The sequence below is a fragment of the Vigna angularis genome, chromosome 1 (genome assembly GCF_016808095.1).
Source record: "Vigna angularis cultivar LongXiaoDou No.4 chromosome 1, ASM1680809v1, whole genome shotgun sequence".
NCBI classification, from domain to species: domain Eukaryota; kingdom Viridiplantae; phylum Streptophyta; class Magnoliopsida; order Fabales; family Fabaceae; genus Vigna; species Vigna angularis.
Window position 1 is genome coordinate 59262502 of NC_068970.1, and position 19894 is coordinate 59282395.

At 34.6% G+C, this 19894-nt stretch overlaps 3 protein-coding genes across 3 annotated transcripts; 1 reads left to right on the plus strand and 2 right to left on the minus strand.

The window, feature by feature from the left end:
* Positions 1-1171: 1171 nt before the first annotated feature.
* On the minus strand, positions 1172-2725 carry LOC128195421 (uncharacterized). Its single transcript, XM_052872870.1, has 3 exons — positions 2482-2725; positions 2044-2156; positions 1172-1883 (listed from the first exon to the last, which is right to left on the minus strand). The coding sequence occupies exons 1-3, from the start codon at positions 2723-2725 to the stop codon at positions 1464-1466; spliced, it is 777 nt and encodes a 258-aa protein (XP_052728830.1). The 3' UTR covers positions 1172-1463.
* Positions 2726-7103: 4378 nt separating this feature from the next.
* On the plus strand, positions 7104-10168 carry LOC108325550 (UDP-glucuronate:xylan alpha-glucuronosyltransferase 1). The gene is made up of 4 exons (XM_017558641.2): positions 7104-7250; positions 7698-7904; positions 7999-8609; positions 9018-10168. The coding sequence occupies exons 1-4, from the start codon at positions 7198-7200 to the stop codon at positions 10058-10060; spliced, it is 1914 nt and encodes a 637-aa protein (XP_017414130.1). The 5' UTR covers positions 7104-7197; the 3' UTR covers positions 10061-10168.
* Positions 10169-15242: 5074 nt separating this feature from the next.
* Positions 15243-17927, minus strand: LOC108331678 (probable pectinesterase/pectinesterase inhibitor 51). Its single transcript, XM_017566549.2, has 2 exons — positions 16862-17927; positions 15243-16174 (listed from the first exon to the last, which is right to left on the minus strand). The coding sequence occupies exons 1-2, from the start codon at positions 17826-17828 to the stop codon at positions 15486-15488; spliced, it is 1656 nt and encodes a 551-aa protein (XP_017422038.2). The 5' UTR covers positions 17829-17927; the 3' UTR covers positions 15243-15485.
* Positions 17928-19894: the final 1967 nt, after the last annotated feature.

Consider the following 19894-nt stretch of genomic DNA (forward strand, 5'->3'; position numbering starts at 1 on the left):
TTTTTGTACGGAAAATTTTTGTCGATGTAGCGCCAAAAATTCGGGGTGTTACAATAATCATGTGATTTTAATAGAAAATAATTGTCAAAATATGATATCACATTCAACAGGACATAATATGGCCTTCACTAGGATAGGTAATATTAATTCACATAAAAAAAAACAAATTAAACAGAATTACTCACAGTGAGTGGCCACCCTCTCAAAGTCAAATTATTGCTACCTTGATTTGATCCTGTCACCAGAAAATATCTTGTTTAATCTTTTTATGTGCATGAATAGTACAAAAGAATCATAAAGAAATTAACACTAAATGTGAAACTTATTTACCCCAGAAAAAAAAGTATTTTAGGTAGTAAAAAGTACTAATTATAATAGTGAATGAATATTTGTACATCGTTGGAAACAAGCACTGCCTATTCTAGGAAACAAATGCCTGAGATTGTGGGATTGATATGCTATTAATAAAATCAAGATATAGCCAACATACAGAATTAAAAACAATAGAAATCAAATCTGAAACTTCTCAAAATAACTCGCCAAGTTTGTACTTCGGATTTTTCAACTTTTTCCTTGAACATTTTCATTCCAATTCCTCCCTCTCTCCCTACCAGACATTTTTGAGTAACAAATTAGTAAATCCAAATGTTCCATTTTCAGATAGTTTCTACGGGTTAAGTCTAAAGGCTTTGGTAAAAATGAAACAAAAGTTCTGGAACCCAAACTATCTTTGTAGCATTTACACTAATTTCTATAACTGCAGATTAGCACTAAATTTATTATGGACAAAAGAATAAAATTTCAACACATGTTAGGAGGTATTTGTAAGAGCTTCCACAAATATTATGTGGGCCTCTACCCTTATAAGCACCTTTTAGCTTATTTAAATAAGCTTTTTGGCGAAGTTTATCAACACAAGTTATCTCTAACTTGCTTCTTTAATTGTTTTTACAGTCAAATTTGAGATAATCTCTAATGTGATAAGAGCTACCTAAGTGCTTAATAAAGTTGTTCACTCAAACTCCTCATACATTGAAGAATTCTGCCGAAAATTCACAACTAACATATGAGCATGTCACATAATAATAATCCAGTCATCCAGTGAGTAAGCCAACAGACCATACAAATACAATCACATTAATACATGAGTTTTGGTAGAAATACTTACATATTTTCTTTAGGCTTACCAGAAAACTCTTGAATGTGCAGGGCAAATGATGAAAACTCTTTGGAGTTAGATTTTGGAGCTATTGATTTCACCACCCCATTTGGTGGATAATGACCAGATTTGGCAACTGGCAGCTTCTTAGCTCATATCACTTGGAAAAAACACTCTGAAAACATTGGAATACTGACAAGATTCCCTAAAAGTAAATATCAAGAATATAACCATGAAGTTGCCCATGTCTCAAGTGACTGCTTAGAACTTTCATCACTTACTGCTAAGTTGACATCAGATGAAATCAGTGATTGACTCTTCTGATTTGGCACACTAGATGCTGAATCCTCAAATTGTGGAGAAGACAAACCACTAGCATTAGGAAACTTTGATACAGAAGAAGGTGTGAAGAAGATGTTGCAGGAGAAGCAACAATGTCATTCTCAAATTGGACATGAGATTTCACCTTAGACACGTCCAATGAGGGAAAATTATTAAACTTCAACGGTAGCCCACTGTTAGAAGGAACCAACTGAAGATACAATTCCTTGCAATTATTAATAGGTAGACAACTATTTTCCATATAATGTTGTTGATTGCTCCCACTGGCAGGAGTAGGCAAGAGCTGTTTCTGTAATGCACAAACAAACACACTTGAGCCCATAGGAGGACATCCCATAGTATAATAAAGGTTTGAAGACAGGCGTACTCCATCCTTCGAAACCTATGTAAATGTAAAAAAATATAGAAGTTTGGTAAGGATAGATGCCGCATAGTTATTATAAATATAAATACATACAGACACTTAGATATAAAAGAGGGTCTCCTATAAATATAACTCATAAGAAACAATTTTATGAAAAAAAAATAGTAACAGGACAAACCTTACTAGCAGGAAACACCATTGCAAGCACAGAGTAGTTCCCCACATCATCATCATCATCATCATCAACTGCCTTCCCAATTTTTAGTCCATGGCATTTGGCACACTCATTAGCTAATGACATGAGGGGAAAACTACGCACCACAGGGATCTTGTCTCGTACCCTCACCATCATCCACTCAATCACCTAATCTCATATCTCATTGCTCACTTCTGCGTCATCTAGAAGCCGCAATATTATCTAAAATTCAACAAATCCGAGATATTAGCTCTAATTTTAACAATCTTCCGTGCAATCATAAATCTTGAAATTGTAAGCATTTTTCACCTTAGTATCAGACTTCATAAAACTATCCCTTCAGTGACTGGTATATATAAAATTCAGTAATGTTCAGAAAACTCAATTAAATAGTGCTTGGAAATTGTGAGAATCAGTTACCTCGAAGAAGATCTGGCACGCTCGGAATCTGGCTGTTTTGTTGGATGTCGTAAGCGGCAGCTAGGAGGAACTTGAGGAAGCAATCGAGGAACTCGTCGGAGGCGGAGGCAGCAAGGGCATAGACGAAGGAGACAACGCGTTCAACAGATGCAAGGCGCCTCTGGAAATCAATGAGAGGAGTTAGGGTTCTGGAGAAGGCGAAAAAGAAGACCGAAGAAGAGGATTTGGCTCGGAGGAGTGACATGAGCTTTCGGTTGTGGGTGGCGTATGATGTTCGAGCCTCATCGAGAATGGCCACAATTTTAGCATCAATCGCTTCTAGATGAGTCGCGGAACCCTAATCTCCCAAATATAGCAAAAGAGAGAAGTCGCAGTCCAGTAGGATGAGGGTTTTCACGATTGATTTGGCGATTTAGAAGCAAAGGAGAAGAAGTGCAGCGTGAAAGTGAAGACGCGGGGAGAGGAAGTGAAGAGGGAAAACGCGGGCAGAATATTAAATATTCCATACCGGTTTAAAGTTGTAGTCGGTATAAAAAATGAACTTTTATACCTATTTTTATTCTAACCGGTGTAGAAGTATTTTTTATACCAATTTTCAATATAATCGGTGTAAAAGAATTTATCTTATTTACGATATTGCCATTACATCATTTTTTATACCTGATAAATTTGAATAGGTATAAACAATAGCTATAAAAAGCCTATTTTACACTAGTGTAGTAGAAGATGAGGTTCCAATGCTTGGAACCTTGCCAACTGAAGCACAAAGGAGGAATGTTGCTGAGGCAAATCCAAAGGATATGAAAGTGAAGAACTATTTGTTTCAGGCTATTGATAGAGACATTCTTAAAACAATTCTGGACAAAAGCACATCTAGGCATTATGGAGGTCCATGCAGCAGAAATACCAAGGCTCAACATGGGTTAAACAGGCTCAACTCCAGGCACTACGACGGGAGTTCGAACTGTTGACCATGAAAGATGGAGTGAGGATTTATAGCTATCTAGGACACACTATTAGTGTTGTTAACAAAATGAAAGTCAATTGAGAAACTTTGACTTTGACATGACCTAGTTTGACTTGTCCAAGTCTTGACTTGAGTCAACTTTGCTTGACTTGAGACTAACTAAGCTCAATCTTACAAAGATTGAACCTAACATAATTGAGTTTTCCTATATGGGCTAACTTTAATAACTTGAACTAGTTGATCAATACTTACATTGATTTTGGATTTTTAAAATATAAAGTTTTCATAAATATAATTAAATTATTTGGAGTTAAAATTCAAAAATATGTATTTTAATTTGAGATGAATGGATTAAAATAACCTTAAAGTAATATTGATTTAGAGAATTACAAATTGGATTTGAAGATTTGAATGTTTTATCACCCACCCCTGTTTAGAGAAAAATTGAGAAAAGATATGAGATGTTTGTGTCTATGAGATGAAACATAAATGATCATACATTAATATTTCTTATATTAAAAGGAATTTTAGACGAGGGAGACATGAAGAAGAAACTAGATCAAATTATAATAGGAAACATGAAGATGTTTTTCAAAATACCAAAACATAGTGATATAGAAAAAGAGAATTGAAGAGTAATAGATAAGGGAGGAATGACAATATGAAATAAGAGATGATAATGAAACAAAACAAAGAAATTGGTAAGACACAATACAATTATGAAAGACACAACACATATGCTAGAGAAGTAAAAGGGAAATAATATAAAAAGCGACAAATAGGACAAGCTAAAAGAGAAAGACAAAAGGAAGAGTTGTAAGAGATATGAAGAGGAATGACAAATATGACCTCAAAGAAAAAATAAAGAGTGTGATTGTAAGTGATGAATCTTGAAAGCAAGGATTTATAAGAGAAATACAACACCGGTAAAATATTAATTAATCTCCTCACCAAAAATATTAAAACAATACGTTTATAAGTTTTCATTCTTATAAAACACTCACACTTTCAAATTTTCAACAATAAGAGAAATTTGGTGATAATTCTTTAAGATTTAATAAAGGAAATATTGAGAGAGAGACTAATTTAATAATATTAAGAGAAATTAATGAAGAAGAAATTTGGTGATAATTCTTTAAGATTTAATAAAGGAAATATTGATAATGGGAGATGAGGACTATAATGTGTTATTTGACAATATTGAGAAGTGGAATCCCACATTAATATCGCCCAAGTGGGATTCTAGCATATAGCTACTCATAATGAGAGCATTTCGAAATAAAATGCTTGAAAGAAGGGGAGAACAATACGAATGACAAAACAACACCTTGTTTTATGTGTTGTAGGTTGTATGTATCTTTTCATTACATTTTCTTTTGTTTGTATCCCGTTTGTTAACACTTTAGCATAACAGGACAATATTAGTTTGATGCACTTATATTCTAGAACACTTTGTGTAGAGATTTTGATCTGTTCTGATGAAGAACATTGGAAGATGAAGAACATTTGAAGATCAAGAACATTGTCCTAACACATTTTCCCATATGCTTGAGAGTGATTGTTGAAATTGAAGTTTTTCATTTGCTTCTTTAATGGAAAAAGTTGCATGTAAAAACTTCGATTTTTCGCTTTCGCCCCAACCAATTACTGTCTGCACCATAATAGTGTTGGACATAATGATAAGAACGCCAAACCAAATGAATCAATACGTGTTTCAGAAACAATTGAAACAAACTGAACCCACGTTTGGTGGCCAAGCTATAAAACAAGCATGTTCCTCTCCTTCGAATCACATGTAAGAATTTATTTTGAATTGACAAATTACAAAATACATTCTACACAATTAAATTCATCTTTCTTGCTTTTTTCAATTAAACTTCTCAATATTTTCACTTTCTTTCTCTTGTAGCTGAAATATAGTTCGTGCATTAACTTATATACATAAATATCCTTCTTTTAAGACAATGTTCTTCCAAGTCAAGTATACCTCTCCCAATGGAAATTCAAACTAAGATGTTGTGCAAGATCTTTGATCTTTACCTTTTTATCAGTAAGATAATTACACTTTATATAAAAAAGATATAAGGGTAACCCATATACAAAAAATGGAAAGGATAAAAAAAAAAGAACTAACAAGAGAGAAGAGGTAAAGAAAAAACTTCGATTATAATAATTACATGCATGGCTGTGCATGTCTTACGACGTAATCTTGCGCCTTCATATATATTCTTTCCCTCTTGGAATCTTGTTTTTCATGAATTCTTGGCATACGAACACCATTCCATGTCTATCAAATAGTAAGGGCATGTTATGCAATAATAAAATCTCCGAGTTTGCGCCAAACGTCAACTTTTATAATTGTTTTAAGCAAGTTAATTTAAAATGAAGTATTGAAACATTGATGAATCGTGTTCAATATTACTATTGGCCTCTGGGTTTTAAAAGATTAATTTTCTACAGTTTGAATATATATATAAAGGCCTTAGCATAACAACTTATAATATTGCATTGCCCTTGGGACGTTGTACATACAAACATACATGGTAATTTCTTCGTCCTGTTTTTTGATCTTTCGCAAAAATCTAAGGTAGAAAAGAAAAGTTTATGATTCCTTTTATTAACCTTGTTACTGTATTTTTCACATTTTTTGTTGATAGTGACTGGACCTGAGATTTGGTTAGTGAAATAGTATAAAAGGACATCTGAACAAATACCATCATTTTCAAGGAAGGTTTGATTTTTTATAAGATAATACTGAAAACACAACAAAATAGTAAAATTGATAAATTAAAATTGGACCTATCTTTGGAAGATAATTTAGGTGTTTGATGCTGTCTGCCACTAATTCCTTCAAATGCTAGTGTACTTTAGTTCAACATAAAGTGAAAATTGTAATGAAGAGAGGAGGATTAGGAAAAGAAACGACTCCTATGCAGTAAAACCTACATTAGGGGCCAAATATATATAAGAACATAGCATTTCATTCCTCGTTTCAAGGAATACTTCTGAATATAACCTATTTGACGTGAAACATGCTTGCATGGATTGGGACCATCCAAATAAAACACTTGTATCATTAAGCTTCACTTAATTTCGTTTTATTCTCAAAACTTTAAATAAATGGCTATGAAAACACAAGTCTGCTGATCACGGTTGGCACCTAAAATGCAGAAAGTAGTACTCATTTGACCAGTTTGAAAATTTATGAGAAGTTTAGTGATTAGGTTAAAAGATCTTAAAACGAAGCCAGATACTTTGCTTCTAATTGATTGTTAATTGACTTCCTAAACGACTAAAAGTGCAGATTTGAAGTGTACTGCATAATGTGTTACACATGATCTCCTCTTGTAGTAATTACTACAGTGACTTGTGAAGTGTTAATCAATCTATAATTGAATAATTACATAAGCAGATCAGAATGTAAGCAGGTCTAAAAATAGAAGAAAAACTAGGAATTAGAAACATATATTGAAGATAAAGCAAAGTTGGTGACTGTTCAAAAAGTAAAATGAAACCGAAAGAAATGAGAAATGTCTACATTGACTCAAACTTCCCAACTATGTCATAATGTGTCCATTCCATCTCTTTATCTTTGTTCTCCACAAGCCTCTAAATTAGCCTATTTTTTCTAGATATCTCTATCTCTCTCATTTTTATAATATAATAACCTTCATTTCTCTGCACAGCGAATTCTCTGAGGATTCGTTGCATTGCATGCCTCTGTAGCTGAAAAGTGAAAAGATAGAACAATGGCTACTTCCCCACGTGCTCTTGAAGGTAGACACCGTTTTCCAGCATCCATGTGAGTGCCTTCTGGTTACACTTTCAGCATTACGTTCTCAACTTTATCATTGTTATTAAGCTCTTAACAGCGTGTTTCCTCCATTAAATAGAATGCAGGAAGCAACTATCCTATCAAATTTCTTGCTCTATCCCATCAAAAGTTTCTGAAATATTTTTTTCCGAAATAGAAAAGAGGTGATTGTCTTACGGAAAAAAATTTCCAGATTTATTTTAATGTGTTCCGGAAAATGATATCCGGAATGATAGGTGCCATGAGAAATTTGATAGGGTGTAGGAAGCAACAGCCCTCTAATACATATTCAAAAGAATAAAAGAGAAAGAGTTTTGAAGAGAAAAAAGAAAAAAGGGGTGTGAAAGGAATGGGCTTCCATATTTAAAATTGTATAAAATATATTTTCTTTTGGTTATATGTATTATTTTGATGTTGAATAACAACGTGGTACAGTGTAGATTTATACAGACGAAGATTTACAAAAGGTAATGCCAAAGATGTTAAGAATGAGAAGCCTATCCAGTTATCCATCAGAGACAGAAACTCAAGATGCAACTTTTCTTTCTTGAAAACTTTTCTCCTATTCATAACCATCTGCATTACTTATGTAATGCTTCTGTATTCTACAAACAGCAACCATTTACCAAGCGTTCGCTCAGGGTATGCATGTGCTACGTTTAAGTATGTTCTCATATATAAAGCAAGCATCGAGTTACCAACATGATGAACTGATTCTGTCAAATTTTGTGAACAGGTGGATATGGGGTGGATCAGATCCTCGGTATACATCGGATGTAGACATTAACTGGGATGATATGTTACAAATTACAGAGAAACTGACGGGGAAAAATGAATTTCAAGGAGTTGGGCTTTTAAACTTCAATAAGACTGAATTAGACCATTGGGAACAGCTTATTCCTAATGTTACACATGTTGTTCTGGACTTAGAGTATGCTGCAGAAAATGTGACATGGGAATCCCTATACCCAGAATGGATTGAGGAGGAAGAAGGGACCCAAGTTCCGATTTGTCCTTCCCTTCCAAGTGTTAGATCTCCTGGCATAAGGCTCAATCTCATAGCTCTCAAGCTTCCTCATGCCAATGGAGGGAATTGGTCTAGAGATGTTGCTCGGTTGCACTTGCAACTAGCAGCAGCTAGGCTTGCAACCTCTTTCAAAAGCAATTATCCCGTTTATGTGCTTTTTATTACCAAATTCTTCCCAATACCCAATTTGTTTACCTGCAAAGAACTCGTGAGACATGAAGGGAATCTATGGTTGTACAGACCAAACTTGACTGTTTTGAGACAAAAACTCCTCCTCCCAGTAGGATCATGTGAACTTTCACTTCCTTTGAGGGGCAAAGGTTAGTTCTGCTTTTCTAACACACTCATACGCAGCAATGCTATATATTTGAACACTCAGACATAGCATGATAACATCAGAAGCATATAATGTCGGAAATTGTATCCATTAACCAATAATTTTATGAGAAATAAATGACTTGTTTTTAAGTAACAGTTACTTCGGGACCAATTTTCCATTTCACAATATGTACTTGAAATGATGAAATTTTCTGTGGAAGCAAATTTGTTGAAACTTGAAACTCAGTATGTACTTGCACAACCAAGAAAAATAGCTCTTTCTACTTGAAACAGACTTGTTATGTTTCTCATCCATAATCATGAGCAATAGAACATCGTCATGCTGTCTCTTCGTTATATTTCTTTTATCGAGTATATGATTTGGATAAAATTGAATTAACTGCGAGCAGAGCTGATATACGCGGGAAGTGCTCGAACAGAAGCGTACGTAACCATTCTCCATTCAGCTCACGTTTATGTATGTGGAGCTATTGCTGCTGCACAAAGCATTCGGATGTCTGGATCAACTCGAGACCTGGTTATACTTGTTGATGAGACATTGGGTGAGTACCACAGAAGTGGTTTAGAAGCAGCAGGGTGGAAAATTAGGACAATACAAAGGATCAGAAACCCAAAGGCTGAAAAAGATGCTTACAACGAATGGAACTACAGCAAGTTCCGTTTGTGGCAGCTTACAGATTACGACAAGATAATATTCATCGATGCAGATTTGATCATTCTAAGAAATATAGATTTCCTATTTGGAATGCTAGAAATCACTGCAACAGGAAATGATGCCACAGTTTTTAACTCAGGTGTCATGGTGGTTGAGCCATCAAATTGCACATTCAAGCTCCTCATGGATCATATTGATGAGTTTGAGTCCTACAACGGAGGGGACCAGGGATACTTAAATGAAATATTTACATGGTGGCACAGGATACCAAGACGCATGAACTTTTTGAAGCATTTTTGGGTTGGAGATGAGGAAGAGAAGAAGAAAATGAAGACTTTGTTATTTGGTGCTGAGCCTCCAGTTTTGTATGTCCTTCACTATCTAGGAATGAAGCCGTGGTTGTGCTTTCGGGACTACGATTGTAACTGGAATGATGATATCTTTCATGAGTTTGCAAGTGATGTTGCTCATGAAAGGTGGTGGAAGGTGCATGATGCAATGCCTAAGCTTTTGCAACAGTTTTGCATGCTGAAGTCAAAGCAGAAGGCCAAGTTGGAATGGGATCGTAGGCAAGCTGAAATTTCGAACTACTCAGATGGGCATTGGCGAATCGAAGTTAAAGATAAGAGGTTGAAGAAATGCATAGATAAGTTGTGTTCATGGAAAAACATGTTGAAGCATTGGGGTGAAACCAATTGGACTGATGATGAGTCTTATTATACTCCAACGCCGCCTGCCATTGCCACAATCCCTTTCTCATCTGTCACATTAATTTAACTTTCTACCTTCCTTGTCAGTGTTAATAAATTTCTTGGTGCAGAAAAATGGCATCAAGGGAGAAAATTTTCTGCTTCAGTTTTTAATGAATATGCTCCATTCTACTCTTTTTTTTGGTGTGTACTCAGTCTGCTCTACAGTGTTATCATGTATTATAACAAACAGTATTGATACATTCACATTTATATTCTTTACCACTCCCACCCTACAATCAAATAAATTAATATTTTATCAGAAAAAAATAAGATTGTAAAATATTAATTTATTTGAAAGTAATATTAATTCATTTGTATCTCACTGTTATATTTTTTTACTATTCTTTAAGACATATCGATTTGTAAATATTACAATTATTGTTAATTAATAATTTAAATTTAAATAAAAAACATAGATTAAGTGTAAGTCATTCCTCTCTCTATATATATTACAAAAACATCCAATATTACAAATGTTAATATCATTTTCATATGAAGAACGTTCATTAATTTTGCAATAAAACTAAACTGAAATAAGTGACATTAATTATAAATTATCTTTTATAACAATATCAGTGAATATTAAAGAAATTTTTTGTCGTTTTGGATTTTAGAAAAAAGAAGAAGATGAAGAATATTTTGTCATTGGACTAATGCTGTAAGAGTAAATTTTGGTAGACCTCCACGACAAAATGAGAAAATAAAAAATAATAGGAATAATAGTGACGGGAGAAAAAAAAAAGGTTTTTCTTAATATGTATATTTAAGCTATCAATGTTATACATTAAGAAAATAATAAATAATCTTTAACTGATAAATCAATTATAACCAGACCAATAAGAAAAAGCGCTGATAAATCATTTAAAACTTTCAAAATGAAAACAATAACTTACGAGAAAACAATTAAAAATATAATAAAATATTTCATTTGAAAAAATAGTATGACCTTTATAGTAAAGTTATAAAAGAGATAAATATATTATGAAAAAAAAATACTTAAAGTACATTTTTGTTGTCAAATTATAAATAACTGTTACATTTTTGTTGTCATGCACTTAGAGTTAGTAAAATAGAACCGATTTAAATAATGCGTTTGACCAAATTGAAAAAATAACCTAAATTAAAGGAGATCAATCTGTCTAATTCGTTTAACCTATAATCCAATCAATTTAGTTTAATCAATTCAAACTTTTGAGTGGACTCTTTTTTAAAATTAATAATTACAATTTAAGAAAATTAAAAAATAATATATTTTATTAAAATACACGTTTTATTTATATATAGTTTATACATTAATTAATTACATCTTAAAAAAATTAAAAGTAAATTTATTTTTATGATTTAAATTTGCAAAAACTATTTGTATTTATTAAAATAATTTAAATTTTTTAAATGGAATAAAAAATAACTCTTTAACCCGATACTTAATTAGTTTAGACCAAAATTTTTAACTCATTAAGAATCCCTACTTGTCCTCGTCAATATATAAGTTTTCCACTTAAAAACGAACCATCTCACTCCACTGAATCAAATAGATTTTGTCCTTTAAAAAACTATCATAAAGATTTACAATTTTATGTATCACTTATTCATGGGTTAAATGTGTTTTTAGTTTCTAAACTATTAAACAATTTTGTTTTTTGTTCATCTTTCAAACTTTGATATATTTTAATTCTTTTTTTTTGAAAAAATTATAATTTTTCATCTTCCAAAACCAATGTTAAAAATCAACTGAGCTGGCTAACGATAATCGTGTGCCACATCATTATTTTTTTCTGACTTTTCCCATCTTTTCTCGCTTCCTGGCATCGTCTCCTTCCTTGCATCTTTTTCCCCGTCCCCCGCACCAATTTCCACAGTATCTTCTCAAGCTTTTCCTTCCAATTTGATTCCCTCCGACTACTCCCCTCAAACGCCCCCTCTCCGAATACCTCAAATACAACGAGAGATCATAAAACTTGCAAGTTTCTCTTTTTTTTTTTCTTTTTTTCATAAAACAGAAAGAGAAAGTACCCTCTCCACGAGGAAAGCACCCACTATGCGTCTGTAGTGAAGACAATATTTACCTGGTGAATGGAGTGCTGGAAACAATAGTAGCAGAGAATCCAACAATGGGTACCGAAGGGCCAAACCGGGTCGATTTGGTTATATCCACCACATCCTTGATTCGGATTTTCCTCTCCGTTGTGTCAAAAGATGCGAGTCTTTCCGATGAACTTCGATAAGCATCCTTCGACCTGCTCCTCCAATCAGAAGTCCCATATGCCCCACTTCGTGCTGCGTGGATGGCCTCTGATCCATGTACCAAACCTGAGTTTTTTTGGGCACTCGTTTCATCTTCTCCAGCCCTAAGCCCAGAGAAGGTTAAGTTTCTATTCCTACTCTTTGTTTCAATTTCCCAATTTCTAATTCCCTTCAATTATGATTACCTCTTGTTTTGGTGGCTCCAAAATTTGTTGATCGATTCAATTTTATGTTTAACATTGGTGTGAAGAGTGAAGAATTTTAGCGGAGCGGAAAGCATATCAAGAACTTGTGAAGGATATTGCACCGCCTAAGGATGTTCTGGAACCATTTTCTTCTTACAAGGATCAATTAGGGTTTGGTAAATTCTTCTTCACTTTATTTTACCATGTCGATACATGTATGAAATAAATTTTAATTACAATACACTAATCATTGTGGTTGTTAAGAGGTTGATGATGCCGTACTTGAGGTATTCGGGGAGGGGGCGTTTGAAGAGGGAGTAGCCGGAGGGAATCGATGTGGAAGACTGGCAGGGATGGGGATGGAGGTTTGCAGTGGCTCTGGTCGACGAGGTTGCGGCGGGGGTGGACGGGGACGAAGAGGCAAGGAAGGAGACGACGTTAGTGAAGGACGGAGAAAAACTGCAAAAAATCAGGAAAAAAAATAGATGACACATGATCGTTAGGCAGCTGATTTTTAATGCCATTAATTTTAGAAAACGAAAAATTATAATTTTTTTAAAAAAAATATCAAAGTGTACTAAAATTTAAAAAACAAAAAAAAAAACAAAAATATTTAATAATTAAGAAACTAAAAACATTTTTAACTCCAAATTCATAATTTCAAAAGGAAAGAAACTCACAACACAAAAAAGCAGAAATAGTTACTCCCCACATAACTTTATTTTTAGATACTTTTTCCCTGTAGATATCAAATCGCTTCAACTTAATGTTTTAAAGTCAAAAAATTATTGACGACTTTCTTTGTGACGGTAGTCCTAAGAAAGAAAAATGGAGAAGATTAAATTGAAAAGAGAGGGGATATAAGAAGTTGAATTCTGCTTGAGGTTTAAATTCAACACACAATGGTTGGGATAATGGTTGAACCAACATACCTATTATTCAACTATATTGTTGGATTAGAACCACTCTCTCACAAACTACTTCAATAGGTCGTTAATTAGTACTAGCCGTCTTTTGATTATGAGCCACAATGTTTTAACTACACATGGAACCAACAAACTCCACTCATTATTATATTCATATGTCAGGAATAACACCATTTTAATAGGTAGTGCAGTTAGTGGACAAACCACGATTTCAATGGGTGGCGCCACTTTCAAAGAGTTGCTAAGGATTATCACACTGCCTAACCACTATGCCCAATATTTCAATTTTTTTAATATATTGGCTAAAGTAATGAGACAAATTTATCAAAATATATTGCCTCAAAAACTTCCAAGAACTATACCTTTTGGAAAAGAAATGGTGTGGATGAAAATAATGGTGAACAAACTCTCACGTGATCTGTGAAGCATTAAAATTTATTTGGAATAATTTTCAAGACCTTTCCGCAACACGTGACTACTGCCAACACTGTCAGTTCCTCCTCCGACAATGCTAAGGTCAAACAGATTGGTTGTTCTAGACAGGAAAATGTCTTTTAACAATTTTTTAAACTTAAGTAATCGATATATTTTAAATACAGAACTAAGTCATCGATATATTTTAAATATACGAATTAATAAAATAGTTAATTATTATAAAAAAAATAGTTAAAATATCACAGTACTTTTAAATAATAAAATATATGATAAGAGTTTAACAACCTATTAACCTAGTAAAAATATAAAATTAGTGTTATATAAAAATCTTATTATTGTGTGTCTAATCTATTCTCGTATAGTATGTCGGTCACGCTGGATGTTCAAGTTAATTATTATTTGTTGGCAAATAGTTAACTTTCCCTTCTACTCATTTATATTTGTCTAAATAGTTACATACTGTTTAGCCATTTTGGATTATAATAGATTAGATAAAAAAAATCATTGATCCATTTTCATATATTATAAAATAAATTAAAATTTTGATATAATGTGATTGGTTTAATAAGAATTTAATTTGATTCATCCATCCGTTAATTTTATTTTTCATTGAATACTATATATAGCATTCAATAATCTGGGGTAGTAAAGAGAGTGGGGGAAGTAACTGGCCATAGTTGCGTGGGTGGTTAAAAGTTAAATGATGTGAAAATGACCAATGAATGAGTTTGTTTATGAAATTATGGAGTGCTCCTACCACATTCCTTTGTCATTCACGTGCAACTCTATGTGAACATAGATGGATACTTTATTAATGGGAATGGGACGCATAAGCAACTAAATCACCCCTTTGCCAAACCTCATCACACTACAGCCCTACGTCTGCCACGTGTACTACACTCATTTACTTTTTTTCAATAAACATCACCATTTCTAACTTCCTTCTCACCCCCAAATATTTGCTTTAATTATATACAATAATATGTTTCTCTTTATTTCATGCCATTTCTATCATGGAGTTCCGTCCATGTAACAGTTATACTGGTTTTGTTAGAAGATCGTGATGCCCATATACTGATGTTCACCCCACGTTGCTTTTTCTTCGGACGAAAGTGCAAATATACGTGAACAGGGCAAGCTGTCTAAACACCCACTTGTGTATTTTTTATTCTTTGTTTAAATATTAAAATAAATAAATAAATTACTACTTTTACAATAATTCCGAAATACAGTTTCTTATAGTAGATTCTTTCAACGAAGAACATTTTTCTTATGTATAGTAAAACTGTCGATGAAGGATTCTGGTACTTCCAACTCATAGGGGAACATGTAAACGTGGAACAGAGTATCGTGGTTGGAAGTCCCGTGTGTAACGATTCAGGCAAAAGCAAATTCCCATTTTCTAAAGCATGAAATCGATGAAGGAAGATTTTGAATATATATATGATTGATTTTAACTGATAACCAAACACGTTAAATCATCCGTACAGGGGTCAACCCAGTAAAGAGACTGAGATCACATCTATTGCCACCTGCAGTTTTCCAGTAGCACTCAAATTGATTTAAAATTTCTTCCTAACTGGAAAGCTATTATTGATACTGTATCGATTGATAATGGGTGATGTACAAAAAGTCCTGCATTTGCTGTGATGTCCATTAGTTACGAGGACGATGATGGAATCCAATCATTTCCTTGAATGAAGTTCTGTATTGAGTAGGCTAGGACGTGGTCTTCAGGGATCTCACTACTCCATGATACCCTCTGAGACAGATCAGAACCAGGTCCCTTGTTCCCAAATTCCCCATAGTAAAGAGTCTTGAGGGCAAAATCACCACTCCATGGCATCCAACCCTGGGTTGTCACAATCACCTCCAACTCTGAATTAACGAAAACCGTTCTGGAATACTCCTTCCAAGGCCTGCCCAAATAGTTCTTGTGCACCTTAGGGTTGTTGTGATACAAAGCCATGTACTCCTCAGTGCCATTAATGAGACAGTTCTGGAAAACAAAGCCTGTGGGTTGTGCTGGGTCTGTTCTGCCATGTGCAGTGATAGCATTGTTCTCGCCCTTCTCTGGACGCACTTGCCTGGGACGAACCAGGATGAGACAGTCTTGGAAAACTGCAGCAGCGTTTCCAAAGATGAAGTCGACGTTGCCCTGAATGCGGCATGACTTGTAGAATTGGCGCAGGGAGTGAGCATAGAGAGTGTCTTGGTTGCCCAAGAATTCGCAATTCTCAATCACAGAAAGATCACTGTCTGATCTGAATGCCACTGCTTGGTGTGCGTCAGGACCGGCCGTGTTCTCAATCGTCAGATCCTTTGCCATGAATCCATCCCCAAGAACCGCTGCCATCATAGTTATCTCAGATTACTTAATTAATCACATCTTTCACATAATTAAATTCTTCTTCCTTTCCAATTAATTTTTCAAAATTATATACAAAACTCCTCTTAATTTTAAAAGCACTTCAGTGTCCCTATTTTTAAGTTTTAAAACTATTACTTTACGTTGTTCGTACGATCATAAAAATCAAATAAATAACAAGTATAAACATAAGTACACAATTTTAAAACGTATTAATGTAATTAATTCTAAAAAATTAAGTTAAACAATCATTTTAATCCCTCAAAGTATAAATAATGTCAATTTAATTATGAAAGAATAAAAAAATATTCTTATCCAATATTTAATTTCAATATGTAAAAAGTGAGCTAAGTTTATGAAACTATTTTCTTAAGTTATAATATTTATACATTTTAATATTTTAAGTACCAAAGTAACGTTAAGCAAGTTAACTTACTAAATTATATTTTTTTTACATATTTTAAGAGAAAAATGTTATTTTGACACTGCATTCTTCTCATTACTGTTCATCTTTTTTAAAATGAAAAATTAACTTTTTGATAAAACCATTTTAACGGTAGTTAAAAAGTGTCTGATAACATTTTTCTATTTTAAAAAGAAATAAGTTGGAAGAGCTGGTGAGGGAAGAAAATGACCAATTTACCCATAAATATATGATAGAAACGTACCGACGGTGGCAGAGTTGTAAGTTGTCATGGCTGGTTGCCCCACGTTAGCGTCACCGGTTATAACCGTTTTGCCAATGCCGTCACCCAAGAACACCACATTCCTCTTCGCCAACGGAACCCTGACGGTCTCCTTGTAAACTCCTTCTTTTATGAGTATGACAAACCACTTCTTCCCGTCGCCGTTATCTGGCGCAGCGTTAACGGCCTCTTGTATGGTCTTATAACAGCCGCCAGCTCCGTCTTTACAGACCGTAACGTCGGGTTTCAAATTGGGCGGAACACCTCCCACGGCGCCGGAGTCGCCGGAGGCGAGGCTGCCCCAGAAGCCGTTGCGCTCGGTGGCTGGAGGTTTCCACGAAGCTGTGTCGTTTCCGAAGGCGTCGAGGGAGAAGGCCATGCTGAGGGCGTTGCTGGAGAAAGATTCGAGGGAGTCGATGAACGCCATCGCTTTGCCGACGGCCGCGGACACGTTGGCATATTTGAGGCTGTTCCAGCAGTCGTACTGGTATGCGAGCGCCGCGCCCAGCCACGCGCGCGCGTCCTTGATTTTGCCGAGTGGCAGAGCGTCGCTGGCGAGGGAAGAGCGGTGCTTCGAGTTGTCCAACACTTCCAAGCAGGTGGAGGCGGCCACGGTGAGGTTGCGGCTGCCGGAAGCATCGTCGAGGAGGGACTTCACCATGGACTGCGCGGTGGCGAGGTTTTCAGAGTAGATGGCGATGGCGGACTGGATTAACTGGAGAGAGGTCGGGTTGGGCGGGAGTTTGGGGTATTGGGAGAGAGAGGTTTCGCATTGCTGCGGGAAGCGCGTGGCGGCGCAGGCTTGTTGGATCTCCGGCGTGACAGATTTGACGGCGGCGACAGGTGGGGTTTTTCGGTGCGCGGCGGAGAGGGTTAGGAGCAGGAAGAGAGAGAAGAGGAAGAGATAATCCATTGTGGAATGTTGGGAGAACGGGTGATCGTTGAACATATTTATAGGTGTATGTGGTAATTGATATTTGATAATTTAGATTTTGTTTTTGTTTAGAAAGATGGCAGTGGTATGAATCTGATGGCTGTGTTTTTTATCTCGTGACCCTGAAATTGGAAGCGGTTCACGGGTTTCTTTGTTGGTTCGAGGGATGAAGGAATGGCCACTTTTGGTATTATTAATCTGATTGTTTTTGTGTTTAATAATGCTATTAATGCAGAGACGTTATAATTATCTGAATTAATGGTAACTTGTGATGAGAAAAGTGGCTGATTGAAATGTAAAGAGTGAGAGGGAAGACTTGAGTAAGGAGTGAGAGGGAAGACTTGAGTAAGGAGTGAGAGGGGAGAGGTATTATTATGTTCCCACCAAGTTTTGAAAATTTTACTTTTTACAATTTTTATAATCATTTAAATAAATTGTTAAATTTAATTAAAAAATATTTAATTATTTCATAGATAAGAGTTAAAAAAATTATATATTTGATTTAAATTAATAACTTCGGTGTATTTATAATTTTAACGTGCTTATTAGTTTAATTATATAGTATATCATATTTATGGAATTAAATTTATTGGAATATCTTGTTTGTGATAACTTGTTGATGTAAGATATTTTTTTATTAAGAATAATAAATATTTTAAGATTTAATAAATATATTTAATTTGGATTTAATGATATTTGTAAAGTTTATTGTTTTAAAATTAAAATAATAAAAGACAACAAAAAAATTGTTCTAAAATTAGAAATAAATATTATATTTGTTATAATTTTATAAATTTATTAAATATTATAATAATTGTAATAAATTTATTGAATAAATTATATAATATATAAAATGATATATTAATTAAGTTGTGTAGTCAACAAAATAATGTTATAATTATTTTTTAATTTTTAAGTAATAAATAGTATATTTGAAAAATTAACTTTTATAGAAAGAATTGAGTTTATGATGTTACTTACTATTTAATTAATTACTGATTTCGTTTCTGTGAAACCCTAGAAAACCAGTACTGCAAATCCTTGTCGCATCACCATTAATACACGCCACATCACTGCTCAGGGAAATTAAAAACCCACTAAGCACTGCATGCATGAGTGCCACTTGTCACGAAAGAAGCCTCCGAAGTCAGAAGTGGGTGTGCAGGTGTCGGAGGGTGAGACGCCCGTCCGTTCAGACGTGGGTTGAGCAAAACAAATTTCTGAAAAACTCTTCCACTACCCTGCACGCACTCTTCTTCTTCCCTAGAACTCAACTCTTCATTTTCTTCACCTTCTCTCTAGAAAGCTTCCTCCTTCTCTCTACTGTAACTCACCACCTTTTTCCTCCGATCAAATTTCAGAACCGTAGGAACGTTCCCTGCGCCGTGAGCTTCAATCTGAACCGAACAGATCCAAGTTCTGTAACCGGTAAGTCGCTCGACTCTGGACGCTTATTTCTGTATTACATGCAAACTAAGATTCAGTCGCATGCAAGGGTATAAACTGAGTTCTCTGAGTTTTTCTTTTGGTTAGACTTAGTTGAAGAACGTAAGAAAGATCGTGGAGGGTAGAAAGCCATAGTTGGGCAAGTCCAAGTTATAATGTTAGACGAACACTACTATCCAAGTAAGGGAAGCTTATTAAATTTAATTTGTATGTTGTCTTGTACTGTATGAACCTTACGTGTGTCGCATGAAGTATGAACTGTGTTATTTGATTGTTGGTATATGATCATAAGTATGAGGGGTATATTGGTTGAGTATGCATGATCGAACGTTGCTGTACTGCATGAACATGATATATGTTGGTTGAAATGTATGATATGGGTGATATGTGTGAATATGAAATATACATGCTTAGAAGTAGTGAACATAAGTGAAACTTGAATATCAACTTCCCTATGATAACGTATGTCCGACATTAAACGGTTCTCGATCGTTTGGTGTTCCAGTAAATTTCTTTGAATTGGAATACTTTCATTTGAGAAGGATTCTGGTCGAGCATGAGCTATGTAGGTCTTTTACTTAGAGCTCATAATGAGCAGTGTCGAGCACCCTTCTTAATATAGGTCATCCATCTGT

Bases quoted from the DNA above. Each gene is read 5' to 3' on its own strand.
- LOC108331678 (XM_017566549.2), bottom strand. From the start codon at position 17,828: ATGTTCAACGATCACCCGTTCTCCCAACATTCCACAATGGATTATCTC. The intron at 16,175-16,861 runs GTACGTTTCTAT...CTATGATGGCAG, and splicing joins TTACAACTCTGCCACCGTCG to CGGTTCTTGGGGATGGATTC.
- LOC108325550 (XM_017558641.2), top strand. From the start codon at position 7,198: ATGGCTACTTCCCCACGTGCTCTTGAAGGTAGACACCGTTTTCCAGCA. The intron at 7,251-7,697 runs GTGAGTGCCTTC...AACGTGGTACAG, and splicing joins CACCGTTTTCCAGCATCCAT to TGTAGATTTATACAGACGAA. The intron at 8,610-9,017 runs GTTAGTTCTGCT...AACTGCGAGCAG, and splicing joins ACTTCCTTTGAGGGGCAAAG to AGCTGATATACGCGGGAAGT.
- LOC128195421 (XM_052872870.1), bottom strand. From the start codon at position 2,725: ATGTCACTCCTCCGAGCCAAATCCTCTTCTTCGGTCTTCTTTTTCGCC. The intron at 2,157-2,481 runs GTAACTGATTCT...TCATGTCATTAG, and splicing joins CGTGCCAGATCTTCTTCGAG to CTAATGAGTGTGCCAAATGC. The intron at 1,884-2,043 runs GTTTGTCCTGTT...ACATTTACATAG, and splicing joins TGGTGTTTCCTGCTAGTAAG to GTTTCGAAGGATGGAGTACG.